The 19,832-nt window shown below is 35.8% G+C and overlaps 1 protein-coding gene across 5 annotated transcripts; it reads right to left on the bottom strand.

The window, feature by feature from the left end:
- Window positions 1-57: 57 nt before the first annotated feature.
- LOC142640591 (transcription initiation factor TFIID subunit 6) lies at window positions 58-11,155 on the bottom strand. 5 transcript variants are annotated; one of them, XM_075814761.1, is made up of 14 exons: window positions 11,030-11,155; window positions 10,461-10,657; window positions 9,730-9,816; window positions 9,016-9,117; window positions 8,819-8,927; window positions 8,362-8,465; window positions 8,139-8,276; window positions 7,948-8,043; window positions 4,560-4,684; window positions 3,766-3,898; window positions 2,584-2,709; window positions 2,375-2,486; window positions 2,255-2,285; window positions 58-733 (listed from the first exon to the last, which is right to left on the bottom strand). In XM_075814761.1, exons 2-14 carry the CDS (start codon window positions 10,584-10,586, stop codon window positions 706-708), a joined length of 1,317 nt encoding a protein of 438 aa, XP_075670876.1. In that variant the 5' UTR covers window positions 10,587-10,657; window positions 11,030-11,155; the 3' UTR covers window positions 58-705. The 5 variants fall into 5 exon arrangements, with proteins under 5 accessions (XP_075670876.1, XP_075670871.1, XP_075670873.1 ...); XM_075814756.1 differs by lacking the exon at window positions 2,255-2,285 and having other exon boundaries at window positions 58-635; XM_075814758.1 differs by lacking the exon at window positions 2,255-2,285 and having other exon boundaries at window positions 58-635; window positions 10,896-11,102.
- Window positions 11,156-19,832: the final 8,677 nt, after the last annotated feature.

The following is a 19,832-nucleotide window of genomic DNA, read 5'->3' as shown; positions in this document are numbered from 1 at the left end:
CTTAGTGCAATGGTTATTTATGATCAGTAACTATCATGGATGACTACATAACATGGATTTCTAAAAATTACAACTACTCATATATTGTCAAACACATCCAAATTCCAAATAATCTAACACATGATCAAGATCAACAATAACAATGAATGCCATAAAAATTTCGAAGAATTTTACTGAAATTTTGATCTTGAGATCTCTATCATTCAATCTTCAAATCCATATACATAACCATAAAAATGGAAGCTTCCATCTTTGTACAAATGGTCACAAGAACAAAGACATCTCGGGAGCTGGAATGAAGGATAAAATACCTTCACCAAACAGCTCAAGCAACGATACCAGGAGATGCCCAGAATCCAAGTCATTTTTCCATATCTGATTGAGGAGAGCTGACTTCTTCAGAGTATGTTTATCACCTTTGTCTCTCTTATCGATGCCATCAACTCTCTCATTAGGTGTCTGTCCAGAGGATGAGGATGGACCCATGTTAGAATCACCAGGAACTGGAACTACAGATATCCCTTCCATGTGAGATGGAGAGGAATTGGTAAAAACTGGAAGAATTGGACCATCAGTTGCTGTTTTCTTGTGGGGTGGCTGCTCTTCCAAGTGCTCCATGCTCTCCTTGCGTTTATCTTGGTGATTTAAATAAGGGTTAAAAAGCTGTTATAGCATGACCTCAACTATAGGAATATTGATCAAATATTAAGTCCAAAGTTGAAAGAGGTAGATCCTGCTCAGAAATAGAATAAAACAGTTCAGGTATACTGCATTTTGCAGTTCTCCGCTTGAACATGAGTAACAAACTCCCCCCCCCCCACCCAAACCACAAACCCCTTTTTTCCTTTAAAAGCAAGAGCCAATTCTACGGGATCATATCCCCTACAATCGATGAACCTACGATGTCTTGAAATGAGCGAATAACAGTAAGCCACATCAATAAAAAAATGCTAAGTCAGTAATTAATAGGCCAACTCAGCTCTTAAAAATTCAACTCAGAAAATCTGAAAAAATTACAACCTTTGCACCTCCCACCACAACCCCCCCTCCCATAGATGCCACCACAGTGCCATCAAGTCCAAGGCTGGAGCGGAGAGATCTCGACCTCAATCTTCACCATCTCAAAGCTGCCGCAAAAACATTAAATGAACCATGAATCTTCTCATCAATGCAATGGACGCCTTTTCACCTCACTTTTCCTCCACAAAGCCACCTTTCCCCAATCCACCAAACTATGAATCTGCTCATAAATGAATCCAGGGACCTTCCATTCCTCTTAGTCTCCCCTTCCTCAATTACTCAATCAATTTCAACAACAGACATGCTTCAAAATCCGCATCTCAATCTATCACCCCTAGCCATTTCCAAACCTAGTGTAGGGAACGTGCGTAGGCTGAATTGTTTTGGGCTTGTTTAGCAATGAGGGTTGCTTAGAACATTTAGTAGGTGGTTAGGCACCTCTACAAGAACACTAAGTTCCAAAGAAAAGCACACAAAGGTGTTAAAGTTAAACTGGCTACATCTAATACAAGTAACTAACTCATTAACAAGACTAACTAATTCAAATAAGAATGACTGCCATATAAGCTAACTGCCTTAAGGCGCTTGTTTGGACACAAAGATAGTTGTAACTAACTGTTCTCAACAGCTAAGGCTGCTAACTAGAACTCAAACAAAGACATCTTAAAACAGCTTAGAAGATGCTCCTGCATCAAAACCAAAGCCTCATTCTTGGCCTCAAACGGCACCATATCTGCCACGACCTCCAAAATTGACATGGCAAGGAACAAGCAAGGCATCTACACACTGAAACACATCCCCAGATTTCATCATTCTGGACTTGGATGCGGTGGAGTGTCCGAGGGAGAGGGGGTTATTGAGGGAGAGGCAAAGGTTGTAATTTTGTTTGATTTGCAGAGTTGGATTTTAAGAGCTGAGTTGGCATATTGATTAATGGCTTAGCATTTTTTATAGATGTTACTCATTGTTATGGGCTCATTGTAGGTTCATCAATTGCAGTGGAAATAGTCCCCAATTCTTACCCCCCCCCCCCCCCCCCCCCCGATAGAAGAATCATTACAAAACACCTTTCCTTTGCATCATAAGGTGGCAAAATGTTATTATGAGTAAGAAGCACATAACATGCATGTGGCTAAGAGCTAACAACCTGACCCTTGAACATACTTGTGACCATAAATGTGTGCCCAATCCTAGTATTCCAAAGAAATCTTAAACACCATTTACACAATCTTACCCTAATTGCAGTTCACTTGAAAGTCGAAACCCTACATACATTTACCAGTGTAAACACTTGAGGTAAGTTCAAATGGATTATTCAATTTAAGCCAATAAAAAAAATCAGTATATTTCTTACTTGGCACTGTGGTAGTAACTCTTGCATTGGACCTCCATACTGCATGTGCTGGCAGGGATGTCAGAGGTGGGAACATCTTGAGCAGATCATATATACATTGACCTGCTGCATGCTGGCAAAAGCAAGGTCTTATTACACCCATGCAAATCCAACTTAAAACTTCCACCAATGTAGAATCATACAAGGATTGGATAAGAAGAGAATCTCACCAGCAGGGCTCCATAAACACGCCAAGCTTCATTCCTCTTCATCTCATTCTTTTGCTTCTCAAGAAGCATCTCTGGTTCAAGAAGTCGCATATATGGCTCAAGATTTGGAAGTATAAGAATGCGAACCTACTTGTAAAGAACAGAAGCATAAAAAACAACTCAAAATTCCTGTAGATAAGTACAAATACGACGAAGAAACTCAAACATAACATAGATTCAGATATATAACAATCACCCACATCTATAAAGAGGGAAAAAAGAAAAGGTACAAAATGACTCAAATGAGAGAGTTCAGATATTGCCTCAGGTTTTCATGTTTACTTTTCTCAAAGAAAGTTACTTTAGAGTTTAGACTGTGAAAGCCTCATTGCAAATGGAATTAAGTATTGTGTGACTTTCCTTAAACCAATTTTGGTATAAGAATTTGGGAAGAAACACTAAATACAATTTGAATCATAGTGGAAAAGAAACCCTATGCTGAGACTGAGGGAGATTACTTGCAAATATCATTTTTAGGGTTCAAAATTGAGAACTTCTTAATGCTGGACCAATAAACTTCCTTGCCTGATATTACCAAATCTTAAATCTCTCATTGGGTTGCAAGGAAAACTGTTAAAGGAAAAATCATAAAGAAAATCATGTGAACCAAATCCTCTTTTCAAGATAAATCTTATTTGAACAAAAGACAAAAATTAATTTTAGAAAATTGAGAACTTCTCAAGACTGGACCAAGAAACCTCCTTCCTGATATTACAAATCTTAAATCTCTTTGGTTTCAAATAGAAAATGGTTACTAGAGAAAATAGGAAAAAAAAAAAAAAATTGCAGGTCTACAGAGATTCAGATAGAAACTATAAACAAGAGGAACAAGAGTTATGAAACATAATGTGAACTAAATCTTCTTTTCTTTTTGATAGGTGTGAACTAAATCTTCTTTTCACAAAAAATCTTATTCAAACAAAGACAAAAGTTAAATCTCTCTTCTATTCCATTGTCGTCTACAAGTCTAATTCCTCTTTTCACTCCCTCCGCTTATCTTAAGCCAACAACTTAATCAGTTAAATTGGGTTCTAAAAGATAAAGCATGGACAACAATCTGTGAATTACTTTCAAACATGGATTTAATAGTAAATAAGATTTGTTTTCGTCCTCAATTGAAAGGAGCATGGGAGTTGAGAATACCACATTGGGTCCTAAGGCTGCTAAGCCTTGAATTGCACCATACTGTTGAGTCAATGACCGTTTTGGGTCCAAAAATGCATTGAGCAAAGTTTTTGTCAAACGTGTCTGGAGATTGTTATAAACATGCCCAAATCTGCAATGGAATTTGACCCCCAAAAAAAAAAAATTTGTTAAATCTACAATAAAGTATCTGCATGGACCATGTAATAACAGGGAAAAAATTGAAATTTTCTATTTGTAAATATGCAGAGTAACACTTTCATAACCGGAACAGTTGTAATCAGGCATATTGGATTAGGAGACAAATCAATTCCATTGGCAGGTCAGTCCAGGTCACCTAGAGTGAAGTCAAGTTATAGCTAAGTTACTTTTCAAACTATTTAGATGTGCGGCAGAAACCCCAAATAATCCATTTGAACAATTTGTGTTGATCTGGTCACAATGGTTGCTTTCTTTATATATAGGTATAAAAAGTTGCAGCAGGTTTGTCAGTGATCCAAATCTTGGTCTGGGAATGTCCAAGGCATCAGCCCAATAGTTTAAACAAGGAGATTGAACTGGAATGTAACACTACTGCAATGTTAGTCACATCAACCAACTTGGCAGAAAGTGGAATATGCATAAACACGGGGGTCTTCCAGTATAACATGCTTTTGAATATTATGCATGAAATAATAGTATATTGATCACATACTTGTTGCGACCATATCATCATGAGAGAGGTAATCACAACTGTACAGAAAGGAAGCCTCTTCCTTTACATGTTCAACATATAACACAAGGGAAAATCTCACCTTTTGCATATTGAAGCAACCAGATTAGCTGTGAAGTCTCTAAGTTCCCAGTGGTCATCTGCAAACCTATTTCCCAACCTTTTTGCAACAAGGCACGTTACCACAGAAGGCATCAATTGGTGTAGCTGACAAGAAAACCAATAAAATTTTCAGATTCACAAATATAAGACCCTTCATAAACATTGTACACACAAATTTCATAATAATAAATCAGAGTCACAAAATAGGGTAACAAATGAACAACTTTTATTGATTTATATGAAAGTGGGTACATTTCTTTGTATGACTCTTTACAATGAAAGAATACAATAAACTCCTCTGATTCGATCTCCAAGAAAATTTATGATCCAAAAAGCTATGAAGCTTGATCTTGGATCATGCCTTGATGTCTCCATGTTGAATGCATTGTTGAACATATTTGATTTGATGCCAAGGGCTGTTAGCTTAGTCTTGAACCAAATTGAAGGAACTTGAAGGAAAATCCCTACTTTGATTTGAAGTAGGAAGTGGCCTTGGTTTTGAATGAGAAAGAAAGCATTTTTTTTTTTTTACTTAGAGATGACTCTCTATTTTGGTAGTGATGCAGGAGGCAATAGGAAGACAAATTTATTATATTTTATTTGATTTTATGTATCAAGGGCAGTTTTGTAATTTCATAATATTCTGGAATGGACTGTGCTAACAGTCCATTAGATCTTCTTTTGGGCTTTATTTTAAGTTTGGTTATTTAGTTGGGCTTAGTAGTAAAAGCCTGAGTCCAAGTCCAAGTCTTATTAGGGTTTTAAGAAATCCTAGTTCAACTAGGATTAGGTATTAGTTTTCTATTTAAAGAGTTGTAGTACTTTCTATTGAGTTGGTTAATAATTAATGTTCTTAGAATTTAAGAGCTATGAAGCTTTCTTATGGTTTGTGTGATGCAACCTTCTCCAAGGTGTGATGCCAAGGAAGCCTAGGTGTGATGCTTAGGAAGTCTAGATGTGATGCCTAGAATTTATCTATTTTCTTTAATTTTGCTATTCACATCACTGTTCACAACAATCCAACTCTTGATTTTCACCTTTGTTTTCATTCTGAAACCCTATTAATCCTTGTCCCCTTTGAAAATCCTATAACCCCTATTATTTTCTAGCCTATTCCCCACCAAAACCTAACCCTAATCCTTCAAAACCCAAGTTATACCAGATCTGCCCCTGGTGTTCTAAATCAGATTTTGTTGTTCCCCCTTGTCCTACGTCAAGTAGTCTATATGATTTTTCTCTCTAAGTGTTTGTCCCCTTTCTCATATTAGCAGCTTCTATTTATAGACCGCCCAATGGTCTTTAATTAGGAATTTTCTCTTAGTATTTATTGAGATTTGAGAATTAATTACAAATTTTGAATTTAAATTCAAATTTGAATTTAATTTGGTCTTACATTTAATAAGAACCTTCCATATGAGTCTTTTCTTCTGACTCTTCATTTGAAACTGCCGCATGGCTTTACGTGGCTTGTGACACATCATTCTTATGTGAATCGGGGACAATTCAAAGGCTTGACATGTGGCTTGATTTCATTGGGTTGAGACTTGTTCATTGTCTGCTATTGATACATCATCAGTTATAAGTTAACTTGATCACAAATATGTGATCATGATCAATCAAATGACTGTAAATACATCAAGAAAATTTTGATGTCTACATCCATATCTTTATTGTAATAATAAAAGAAATCCCTCTTAGATAAACCAATAAAAGACCATTCACACAATTTACAAGATGAATTCATATATGTTATATTAGAAATGTGTTCAACTCAAAATTTGCTTGAATTCATTGAGGAATTGCTGCATCTGAATGAGGCAATCTCTTTGGTATTATTGAAAAAAAAACATTTAAGTAAAATTTCATTCAAGAAGCTGAAAGGGCACCACCCAAGTACACAGAATGTGTACAATAGGTACACCAAAATTAAACACTAAAAGTACATCAATCAAGCAAGTCAAGCAAAGAAGCAACAAAAAAAAAAAAAAAAAAAAAAAAACCCAAAGCATTTATCCACTCAAACAAAGACTTAAATAGAGTTTCAGGTCATGCACTGATCTTTGACAACCTTCGAAAGCCTGAGCATTCCTCAACCACCATATACCCCACCCATGAGGCAATGAGGGATCATGCTCCAAATCTCAACATTACCACACCTCCTGATCTTGCCTTTCCAAAATTCCAACTGGCTGAAAGCTCCAAACACCTTTCAGCATAACCCAATAAATCCCAAACAACAAAAATACCATGGTCCAAAGCTCTCCAACAAACGTGCAATGGAGAAGTAGATCATCAATAGTCCATCTGCAACACAAATTTATCACATCTCCACTTCCAGAGGATATCAGTAATTACAATATTCCCCAATGCTGCTGTCCAGAGGAAAAAACTAACCTTTGTTGGAACTTTAGGCTTCCACAAACTCTTCCAAGGAAAGGAAGGGTAATCCACAATTACTCAGCCATTGAAAATGAAAGTCTATGAATATACAGAATGCGGTTTTATCATTGAAGAGCCAAAACTTTGAGAAGGCCAAAAAGGATGAGGGTAGGGGCAGTGTGAAAAGACATAGTTGCCAAGCATTTGACGGATGTTGTGGGTCTAGAGTCTAGATAGTGCCTGATTGGCAAAGGAATCATGCAGCCACCCCGTGAAGTTGGGAATATCTAACAGATTCGATATGGAATCAGATAGTAATGCCATTCTGACTATTATGCTTCTTTTTTAGAGTGTAAACTCTTTTCATTGTAATTTTTTAAGAGAGCTTTGTGTACACACCCTGTGTATACAGAGCCTCTCCTCTTTCTTCAATAAAGTTATTATTTATCCACACACACAAAAAAAGAAGGTTATGCTGCTTTCGTCCTCTGAAAAGATATCTCCTTCTGCAATTCAATTTCATTGTTGAACTTTCAGAATGTTCATTCCTGTTGGATCTACCATTGCTTCTTGCTCCACTTTTTTTTAAAATAAAAAATAAAAATCCTTCCGCTGTAAACTCACAATCCAATTTTAATCCACACCAGAGATAATTAGGTCAAATGCTTTCAAAATAGACTGAAGATTCTGGAATATGACTGGTTAGAAGCCAGTTTCATTTGAATCAGTGGCTGCGGTCTAGGTGGTCTTCTTTGAAAAACCTAGTGCCAGCCTAACAGGTCAACAGATGCTACATCCACATTAAAATGCATGTTTAATGGGACTGTTCTTTTGAACTACCCCCCCCCCCCCCGCCCCCTTCTCCCCCCCTCTAATGGTCTACCCAATAATCTCAAGGTAGAGATTAATAATGATACCCAATTTAAACAAAATTTAAGCTTTATGTACATAATAAACAAATTCCCCCACTAAATCAGAGGTAAACTTACATAAGGCTCTATGTGAATATGAGGATTTTGAAGAAGACTCCGCACAACACGCATCAAAGCAAACAGAAGGGAATAATCACTTAAACCACGAGATACCTGAAAATATTGGATAATTCAAAGGTGGAATTAGCAACAAAAGGCTAATATTTACATCTATCAGTTTTGTTGATACTATAATACAGAGTATTTACCTCATCAGCTATAAAGTATGTGAAATACGGAACTAATGGATGAAGTCCTGAGTCTGTTGCCAAACTCACTAATGCTTGTTTAAAAAGGACCGAATCTGACCTACTCATGGTTAGCTCAGTGATTTTGTCAAAGTAAAGCTGCAAAGACAACAACAGAGGACACCTAACAAACTGCAGGATGAGATAAAGAATAAATTGAAAATGCACATAACATATCATATACCTGAAGCTCCCTAGACAATATGTGCTTAACTGGTAATTTAATATCAACAGGAAGTCCATTGTCCTTTTGTTCATAATCTTTGACATTAGAAGGAGCTGTAATTACTGCAGACAAGGAACAGAAAAGTGCAGGTAAAAAGTTTTTATTGACGAACTGACTCATTCTCTAATTTGAATTTGTAGATCTAATCCCACAAGACAAAGCACAGATCCCAATCCATCCAAAAACCACATCATATCACACCATTCATGAAAAATCTTGTGCTATGAATGGGTAAAAAGCATGCCAGCCCCTGACACAAGTTAAACATAGAAGGGGACTCTATAAACCCAGTAAAATGCTTAGTTTGCACTCCATCAATCATCTACCAATGACTTCTCGAAGTTACATCCTAATTAGTCAAAATAACAAGTCCAACAATGTTGTGATTGCCAGTTGTAACTATGCATATACCAACCTTCTACAGAAGCATTTTCCGGAATAGCAGGTTGTACACCTTCAATGGCTAGCCAGTGACAAAGAACGGCAGCATCAAGAGGTGCTTTTGGTAAAGGAGCCTCAATCACCTACAAGTCAAACAGAATTACTAAACCTTATAAGGTGCTGCACCCAATTAATCAGAAATGACAATGAAAATTACCAGAAAATCCTTACATCTTTAAGATCCAAATCCTTGTCATCTATGTAAAACAAATCCCTATGTCCAATAGCTCTTTTGAACCGTAGAGGACCCCCAGAGGCAAAGCCATATATTGGCTGATGCAAGAAGATTAAACAAGATGAGATTGAACAAAAGAAGTTTTCTAAAACAATGAAAATAAAAATTAACAAAGTTATGCTATCATATTCATCAATAATTTCATTCAGCATCACAAGCACTAGCTAGAGTAATTATAGAATTTACAATTTATTTGCTTGTAGCCTTAGTCATGCAACTTTAAAAAGTTCTTTAAGCCTGTGTACAAAGGCAGTATTACATTTTGGTGATACACAGGACTGACCCAACCCCAACCCCAACCCCCCACCCTCTCCAAAACCCTAAATGAAAAAACCTACAAAATACACTTCTTACTTTAACTAACACTTTGGAAGAAATACATCTAAAATTAAGACATTTGACAAGAATGTACTGTCCTTACAATAACTTGCAAAAAAGTGCAATACCAATATATAAACTTTGGATCTGCTTATGAAGAATAAACCAAAGCACTAAACATGCTGTAGCTGTCTTGCCACCTTGCAATTCTATAAAATGAAAGTGTATCTGTGGGCAAACTATAAGCATCTTAAAGATGAAAAAATGTCATAAGAAAGCAACATATTAATATGCGCCAAAAGCCTACATTCTAATCATTCTGCAAGACTAACCTCAACGTTTCTCAAGTTAAGTGCACCATCAACATCCTCTGCTGTCAATGTTGTTCTCTTAGAGTGACGCATGCATTTGACGGCCTCCTGCAATTTGTGAGAAGAAGTTTTACTAGGTCTTCGGTAACTTTATTTCCTTAAATAACTGTGTTATCTCCTCCAACTGTAAGAAAACTCCTCACACTATAAGTAAAATGGAGGGGGGGGGGGGGGGGGAAATGAAACCTAAATTCCAATATTGACATTACTAGCCTCACTTTGACAGTATAATATGCCTCTCTTTTCAATTTTACTCCTATGAAATCTATACCATATTCCAAATGTTTGCTATTCTGACTTGAATTTCAGAGACAACACCCAAGGCTTCTTGTACAGTAACACTCCATACAATATAATCACTAAACACAAACATCTGAGGCCACGCAACTTTGTTATAACGGGATCACTAATTCATTTTCACAAACTGGCTCAAATGTACTTGATATCAATAATGAATCTAACTTAGCTTTATGATGGCAAATGCTTTCAACAAAAATGGAAGAGCCAACCATTACTTGATGATTTCTTACTCAATTAGAAACACATACTAATTCCTATATCAAAAAGAAAAAAAAAAAACAATGCCCAGGAACAACCAAGCAATGCAGCCTAGTAAATCACACTTACATGTATCAAAACAGCAGTGGATAAACAAACTCATATTAATAATATTGCATAAAGCTGAAATCTACCTGCATGATCTCACGCATTCTATATTCCACATCGGGAGCAAGAGCAAGTGCAACATCTGGAGACAAGTTGTTAATCCCAATGCTTTGTGCAATGACCTCAATGGTCTCCTTGGGCACAATACTCATTTTTCTTGTCTTCAGTATTTATCTCATTACTCAAGCACTTCAACCATCCACCCCAAACAAAAAAAACTTTCCTATAATAGAACACAGGCATGTAAACAAAACCCAAAAATTATTTAAGGTTGTCATAACTCATAAACTAAAACCAAAAAAAAAAAAAAACAGAACTTGCAAGCTAAATTGACATATTTGATAGTACCATATACAATTGTGTGTATATCTATATGTGCATCCACATTGTTTATCTCATATTTCAAGAACCTCATATATCAACAAAAAAGATAAAAACACAGGCATGTAAGAAAAACCCACCAATTATTTAAGGGGTAATAACTCAGTTAACCATAAACAAGAAAGCAGGGACACGGCAATTTGCCTGCCGTGCCCGTGTCGTACGCGTAAGGGACACGGCGAGGAGAGGGGGAAAAAATGGTAAAAATCCTAACCTCAAACGCTGCGCTTTGATAGCATCACTTGCACCCAAAATCAGTTTCCTCTCTCTCGCGATCTCTCTCCTTCTCCCAGTCTCACTCTCACTCTCTCACGCTTATCTCCTTTGCCTCTTCTTCTTCTTCTGCCAAATATGCCCTTACATATTTTACAGTTTTCCCCTTTTGCCCCGAATGGGGTACTTTGGGTTTGGGAGATGTAAAACGGTTTAGAATTTTTATGACCTAACCCGATCCGACCTGGCCTGACCCAACCCAAAAAATACCCGACCCAAATCTGATTTTTTTTTTTTAACTGAAGCAAAAATGAGTTGACCTATGATCTGATCCGTGTTTTTTGTAAATAAACCCGGCCCAACTCACAACTTGAAACATTTAAAAAAAATGGTAAAAAAATAATAAAATTAAGATAATATTTGTTTAATTGTTTGTTGTGAACTTTAAGGAAATAATTAAGACATAACTGCATGCAAATCAATTGAAAGATGAATAGTTGAGCATTCTATAATGAGTAAAGATTTTTAGATACCAAATAACAAAGTACGTGTTAAGATAATCTAGTTACAGTAGAGTTAAAAATGTAGACTTAAAATTTTAGACATCTGTGAGAAACATTCATAAGTGTAAAAATATTGAAACCAAAGTATCAAATTAGCATAAATTATGAATGCTTAGGCTTATTTTTTAACAATTTATGTCCAAAATAAACAGTTTTTCAAAATAAATTATAATATTTCCTAGAGTGTGTATTGCTTAACAATAATATGATATTCATAAAATAGACTATTAGATTCTAAAAGTTTATAACAACTGACAAACCGTGAGACCAAACTTGTCAAGGTATAGATCTTAGAGTTTATAGAGTTTATTAGACAATACTCAATGTACTACATGTCAAAATACAAGAACATTCAAGCTGCAGAAAGACGAGTTAAATGTTTCAGCTTAACATTCAAGCTACAAGAACATACAAGAATTCAAATTCAGTGAAATCCAACCGATCAAAAATTCAGACATAAAATTTCTACAGAATTCTATTTCAGCTTAAACTCTACTTAAATGTTTTGGGTTTCAAGTGAAACACTTCTAGTATATAAAGGAAAACTCTAACTACGTTTTCAGAACTTTTGAGAGACTTTGGAAGTGCTCTTGTGAGATCTAAAAGGTATTGTGTCTTCCTCTTTCAAAGTCACTATCGGAAATCATTCATATATCATTAGATCCGGTAGATCTGAAGTTGCTACAACAAGATCAACAACTGCTGATAATCTAAACCCTCAAGGTTGGTCTTGGAGTCACAAACTAAAGAGTTTGTATTGTTGAAACCTTTGAGTGAGATCTCAAAGTCACAAGCGTGGGTGCTTGTGTGGTGCAAATCCAAGAAGAGAAGGAGTTCGTGAATTCAAAGTTTGCACGTGGTCGTGTCAGTAAGTTACTACATGAGGTAGTAATAGATTTAAGGTTAAATCTAATCGTAAAAACTTTGATTCTCTTATAGTGGATTTGTTTTACCTTAAGGATAGCTAGGTCAAATCCTCCCCAATTTTTTACCTTGAAACGGTTCGTTTTATCGGTTTTCTTGGGTCATCATATCGTGTGTTATTTACTTTTCCGCATCTTTGCATGATATGATTTATTTGTGTTTAACCTAGATCTGAATAATTACTCTAAGTAATTACTTAGTTAATAAATTAGGTTAAACAATTTGGTTTAAAGAGTTTAAACGAACAAACATATACCATGTATAGATAAGTAAAAAATCAAACTTTAATATATATTCTCAAATTGAAATAGAGTATCAATCACAATTAATAATAGATTATAAAATTAATTTTCAAGATTGTAAATTTCTTATATGTTTTTATTCTTTGTCAAATGAGTTATCCAATAAGCCATTTGTAATTTTGTTTTATATTTTGGGATGTTGATATTGTGTAAAAATAAAACTTGTTTATTTGTTTTATTTATCTTTGTGTTATTTTGTTTTAGTTAGCAATGGGGAGATTTGTATAATTTTTAAATTATTTAATAAGTATTAATAAGTTTAACTAAGTTCATTCTTGATATAAGTGGTGAATAGGAATGGCAACGGGTTGGGTTCGGGCTGGGTTTCTTTATGCCCGAACCCGACCCGTGAGCCTAATCCCAAAACCCGAACCCGCCCCATTTAATAAATGAGTTTTTTTTAACATCCAAACCCGCCCCTTCGAGTCCCGTTGGGCCCCACGGGCTCCACCAGCCACTTCAGGGCCTTATCTACAGGCCTTAATCCATAACCATAAAATTTAAAAAAAAAAAAAAAAGAGTTTCCCTTTCAAACACAGAATCACAAACACAAACTCACAGATTCATATACACAAACTTACAAACACTAATCTGTGAGTTTGTGTTTACAGGTTCACAGAATCACAACACATAAACTCACAAATTTGAGAGAGGACATAAACCCAAAAAAATAAAATTGGAGAACTCGGTCCACCAAGGCTCTATCTTCATTCTTCAATCTCGGACTCCTACTCAACCTCTCTCTATCTCAGACCACCAAGATCTCCGATGATCGGTGGTGGTTTCAGCCACGACCAAGAGCTCAGGCTTAACCTCAACCCGATCTAACCTCCGTGCTTCTCCCTGGAAAATAGCAACCACCACGTGATGAGAGTGAAGGTGAGGGTGGGTCGGTGAGTGAATGAGAGTAAGAGTGAGATTGAGATTGTGTGGCTTGTGAGAAAATGAGACAGGGTGAAAGCACTAAGAGTGAGAGGTGGCTTGAGCTAAAGAGAGACCAAAGAAATGAAAATAGGGTTAGTGGTCTTAGGGTTTGATATAAGTTATATATGTATAGGTAGGTATTTTAGTAATTTTACTTAAGTTTAAACAGGTCGAGTCAGGTCCAGGTTCGGGCCGAGTTTTTACCAAAACTCGGACCCGGGCCAAACCCGTTTTGGGATTTTTTTTTAAAAACCCAAACCTGACCCTATTCTTTATCGGACCAGGTATCCGCGAGTTGGGTATAAATTGCCATCCCTAGTGGTGAATTCAAAGTAATGCATTTTACATCAAATAATTTGTTGCATAACTTTCCAAATGACAAACATATTGTTTTCTTTATTTAAAAAAACAAAAAAATCCATGTGAAAATACGGGTCAGCCCGACCCGACTCAACCCAACTTCCAACTCAACCTAACTTGCAACCCAATTGACCAAACCCCTTTTTAACCCACTTAAAATGACTCGTTTTTTACTCGCAACCTGTTTGACCTATAACCAGATTGACCCAACCCGACTCACCTGGTTTGCCATGTCTAGCAAAAACCCATGCATGGTAGCTAGCTAGGTGTTTCATATTTTGAGCGTCTACCCCTACTTGGGTGTATGTTTGGTTTTTTTTTTTTTTTTTTTTTTTTAAGGAAACAGTTAGGGCTGTACACAATGCAGTGCAGCCAGTTTTTGTGGCCGTTTCTGCACCGCACTGGAATCTTCGGTTTCCTTAAAACCCAAGCCGCCACTACGCCTGAGGAACGGTTCTCCGGCAACCTCAGTGGCAATTCCAGTCGGCGCGGTGGTCGATGGTCGATGTCCACCTGTCTATCACACACACAAAGAGGAAGAGATATCTAAATTCTAAAACCAAAATTAAACCCAAAAAACTCAAGGATTCAAATCACAAACAAAACTTAGATCAAATCTAAATATCAAAATATTCAAAACCCATCACAAACCCAAATATTAAAACCCATTACAAACCACTTGTTTGAGTCTAACTAAGCTGAGTGATGGAGTGAGTGGAGTGTTAGAGACTGAGAGCAAAAGTCTAAAAAAGAGAGAAAGAGACAAGTTAGAGTATTAGACAACTAGGTACGGTGTGCGGCTGAGAGAAAACAAGAAAAAAAAATCTAATACAATGACTTAAAAGTGCAGAAGTCTAAAGAATGAAAAGGAGAAATGAGAGTAAAGAGGAGAAATGACTAATGAGAGTAGCTGAGTAGAAACAACTCAAGAGAAAAGACTTGTGTGGCTGAGATCAAAAGGGGGGAAAAAATTTTGCATAGTGACTGACTCAAACAGTGACAGGCATCGTTTTCTATTTTTTATTTCTATTTTTTTTTAATTTTTTTTTCAAAAAATGCAAGTTGTAAGTGCACAATTGCGCCTGGACCCAAAAACACACGTGGGCTCAGGCCCAATGAACCTTAAACAATAAAATTTGTAGAGTGTGGGCTAGCAATCTAGTTTAGTGATATTCGAAACTCGATGAACAGGCTAGAATGTTACAGTATTTGCAAACAATAGACAAACAGGGCAAAAAGAGCCTCCTCGGACGTAAGCCGAGGACAACTTATATATTACTTCTCTTTCTTCTTTCAAAGGTTACAGTCTTTAATATTTGTCTAGCCCCCCTTTTCTTTACTCTCTTTCCTCCTTAAATACTTCTTCTTCTTCCCTCTTTATCCACGTGTAACGCAAATCACCCTATTAGACACCTGTCCCATCCACCACCCTCTGGAAGTCTTCAAACGATAGCAAGAAGGCTCACTTCTACTATTCAGGGGTCATTTCCCCATTAATGCGGCCAGGGAGGTAGGTGCAGGGTCTTTAATGTGGAGGTAGCAGCCTTTTTCTGAGATATTTTCTCACACCGTTGCGTCCAGAGGGTGCTTAAATCCCCCTCTTAACCAACGATTTTTCCAGAACTCTGCCTTGATCTTTTTGACGAATTCCAAGGTCATCGTGGGTCTGTCCGAGGAGAGATTCGTCCTCAAACGAATCCTTGGACTCTCGACTCATGGGTCGACCTGCAGTTCTAGGGGGCTTTCAGTCCAAAACAAACTAGCGCCCATTAATAAAGCCTAAGGCCCAAATACTTACTTAGGTCATTTTAGTCCCCACACAAGTGGCAAGAGAATGACTAACCATGCAGCATTTTTTTTATTTTTTTAATATTGTTTTTTCCAAAAACTCAAGTGGCATGATTGTAACCCACTAACCCATACGACCATACAACATTTTTTTATTTTTTTAATATTTTTGTTTTCAAAAAATGCAACTGGGAGACACAGACTTAGACAAGACCACTCAAATTATTCCTCTGACACACGTTTTGGACTAAGAAAAGTAGCTCACAACCTCACACACATTAACTTCCTTTTTAATTTACAATTTCTTTTTGATAAGGCCCTGTTCATGGATGAACATTAGGCCTCTTCTAGTTCTTAGAACGTTAGGCCTCTTCTTCTTCAATTCTTTCTTTTTTTGCTAACCTTCTTCAATTCTTTCTTATACATACATACATACATACATACATACATACATACATACATACATACATATATATATATATATATATATATATATATATATATATATATATATATATAACATGCTTAGGTCGGTTCGGTCTTTGTCAGTGTGCACATCTTGACGCCGATGGCCACACCGGTCCGACGTCAGCACTGAAAATCTACCGCCAACCACTGTGCCGGAAACCTTCAATGGAGCGCTGAGCGGGGCGGTGCGGTCAAACCGATTTTGTCGGTGCCGATATATCCTTGAACAGGCCTAGAAACAGTCATTTTTTTAATTATCAAAGTAGATAGTAGACATTAGACACATGGAAACATGGAAATATTATTAGTAGTTAGGCTTTAATATTCTTCCAAAAGAATTTTTAATAATTATTTGTTATAAAACAAATTTGATAAACTTTGAAAATATATATAATTAATTAATAGAGAAAATTAAAAAATATGGAATTGCTTAAATAGTTAACATTCTACTCAATTGACCTTAATAACCAATTAAATGGATATATTGGCTAAACAATAAGTGAGACTTTCATTCTTTATTCAAATTTAGAGAGGGAAAGAGTTTAATTAACTAAATAAATAAACAAGACCCTATTTTTTTTTTCTTTTGTTATATATATTTTCTGGGCATCCAAACAGGCGAACTAAAAAAAATCGAGGAGAGTTAGGGTACCTTGATCTTCAGAGGCTGAGCTTGGTTCTTCCATTAAAGAATTTAGGAAAGAGAGTTCGCTTTTGACTTTTGAGTGAGTGAATGTAGTTTGGGGAAATAAGAGTTTAAGGACTAAACGTACGGTTTTAGGATTGAAATTTTGAATATAGCTTAACAACGAATATTAATTTTTCTGTGAGAGAGAAAGAGGTTTTGGAAGGAGGGTTTTTCAATTCGTAAAATATTTCACAACTTCTTTACTGTTTTGGGTTCAACTCTTTTTATGAGACTGCCGCTTTATGAGTCTTATGACTTGTTTAGTGAGTATCACACATTTTTGGATTTTTTTTTCCAAAAGTAAAGTTAAAACGAAACTTGAATAGAAAATTTCCCACAAGTGGCATGCAAAAGAACCTAATTAGAGTGCTAACTAGGCAAGTCGCGACTAGCCATGTTGCAACAAGGTTGCAAACTACACGATCAGACTGATTTATTTTCAGATCTTTTTTCTATCCATTCTGATTATGTCAACGCACATTATGTTATAAAACAAATTTTATAAGCCTTGAATATATATATATATATATATATATATATATATATATAATTAATTGATTAATTGATTAATAAACATACCCTCATCGTACCCGTGTCCTACTTTTTCAAAAATAGTCGTGTTATTGTACCATATCCTTATCCGTGTCTGTGTAGATACTTCTCAAACCATAAACTATAGACATATAAGACTTCACAAACTTAATTCACATGCCATAATATACAACTGTGTATGTAACTGTGTACATATCTCTATATGGAAATCATAGTTTCAAATGTGTGCAATCCTAAACAAATCAAATTTTTGACAAATTATGTTTAAAAAATTATTGAAGCGGAACTAGAACTTGAGCATTTTAGGAGAGATGAAGAGGGTTTAAGAGTTGAAGAGAAGTGCTTACTGTTACTAATTTTCTTGCCTATATTATTCTTAGATTTCAAACCCAACCTAGATATTAATTAGAGTTTAGTTCACACATATAGGAAACCAAAGAAGCGGTCGGGACGATGGGCAATGTGGTTATAAGGGCATGGGAACTGGGTTCTAATGCCCGAAATTTTTTTCCTTTCTTTCGGTTTTTTTTTTTTTTTTTTTCAAAGCTCAACTAAAAACATTTACTCTCATAAGAAAAAAGTATTTTTATAAGACAGATTTATGAGACTTATCTCTTGCAACATATACATTCACTTAAAAAAAATGATAAAATGTTGAAGGGTGGGACGTGTGGTTAAATAAAATGTCTCTAGCCACACGTACCACTGCAATAAATAAAGCAAGGAATGCAGCCAAAAATAAAAAAGAAGGAGGGAATGGTTGGTTGCTTTTACAACATATCACCTTAAAATAAGGGAATTGACATCACATGAGTCAAAAAAAAAAATTTAAAGCAAAATACCTATAAAACCCCACACCTCAAAAGAAGTGGAGTAACCTGCCAACTATCTGAAAACTGGAAATAGTGGGGCACGGCTGACCATGAAGTTCGGAATTGTGGAAGAAAAACTGACTCAAACTGCTCCATGAACTGATCAGTTAAGAGCAAAAATAGGGAAAACTGCTTATCAGTTTCTCTATAAATTGGAGAGGAACACGAAGAAAAAAGAAAGAAGAAAAGGTAGAAACACAAAAAGAGAGCAAGTACACACACAGAGCAAAGACATAGAGAGAAGAAAAAGAAGAGAGGCGTGGACTGAGAGAGTAACACCAAGATACGCAACATAGGTTTGTATACAGGATTTCATCAGTCCCTTTCTTCTCTACCAAAATCTCTCTCCCTCATTCTCAAATCTGAATTTTTGCTTGGTAATACAAATAGGATCAAGTTTCATGGGGAGTTCCTAACTAGACTCGTAACTCCTATTTGTACATTACCAAATAAAAATTCTCTCAAGTTGTGGTGTAATGTTCATTTTAATTGGAATCCTTGATTCTACTGAACTAATGGAGTCCTTGACTCTACCCAATCAATGGAATCTTTGACTCTATCTCATCAATGGAGTCCTTGACTCTACAAAAATAATGGAGTCTTTGACTCTACCCCATTAATGGAGTCCTTGACTCTACCCATCAATGGAGTCTTTGACTCTATCCTATTAATGAAGTCCTTGATTCTACCAAATTAATGGAGTCCTTAACTCTACTAAATTTATGGAGTCTTTGACTAATTTTATTTTATTTTAGTGGAGTCCTTGACTCCACCATATTAATCATGTCGAATTCTTTGGGATTATTAATTCTTTAATCAAAATTAGAGTTAATAATTCCTAAAATAAAATGACCATAAAAATTGATTTAAGGAAATTTTCCAATTCCAAATATGTTCACAATGATTAAATTGCTTCAAAAGAGTTTTCTTTCCCTTAATTAAATTTGGGAATCTCAATCAAAATGTCATTAAAATTCCTACAAAGAAGCAAATGAAAGAAAGGAAAAATTGCTTGGACATTTAACTTCTCAAAGATAGAATCCTTGGTTCAATTTCCATAAAAAAATGGTCCATAACTTATCCTTGAGATTAAAATCAATAATCTCACCCAAATTCAAAATTATGTCAATACTTAATTAAACACCAAGTATTGACTTAAAGATCCATCATTTAAAATTGGACAAAACCATATTTGAGACTTTAAATCTAAGATCTCAAATTAAGAACTACAAAGTAGCTTGATCTCCGCCAAGGGTACGTAGGCAACCTAAACAAATTATTAGGTGCAGCCACAAATAAATAAAAACACATATCCCTTCAAACATAAAAATAAATAAAGTTATGTACAAAGACAACGTAGTTG

This window comes from Castanea sativa, chromosome 6, assembly GCF_040712315.1.
Source record: "Castanea sativa cultivar Marrone di Chiusa Pesio chromosome 6, ASM4071231v1".
Lineage (NCBI taxonomy): Eukaryota > Viridiplantae > Streptophyta > Magnoliopsida > Fagales > Fagaceae > Castanea > Castanea sativa.
The sequence above is the reverse complement of the archived record's forward strand: the minus strand, read 5'-3'. Positions and strand labels throughout refer to the sequence as shown.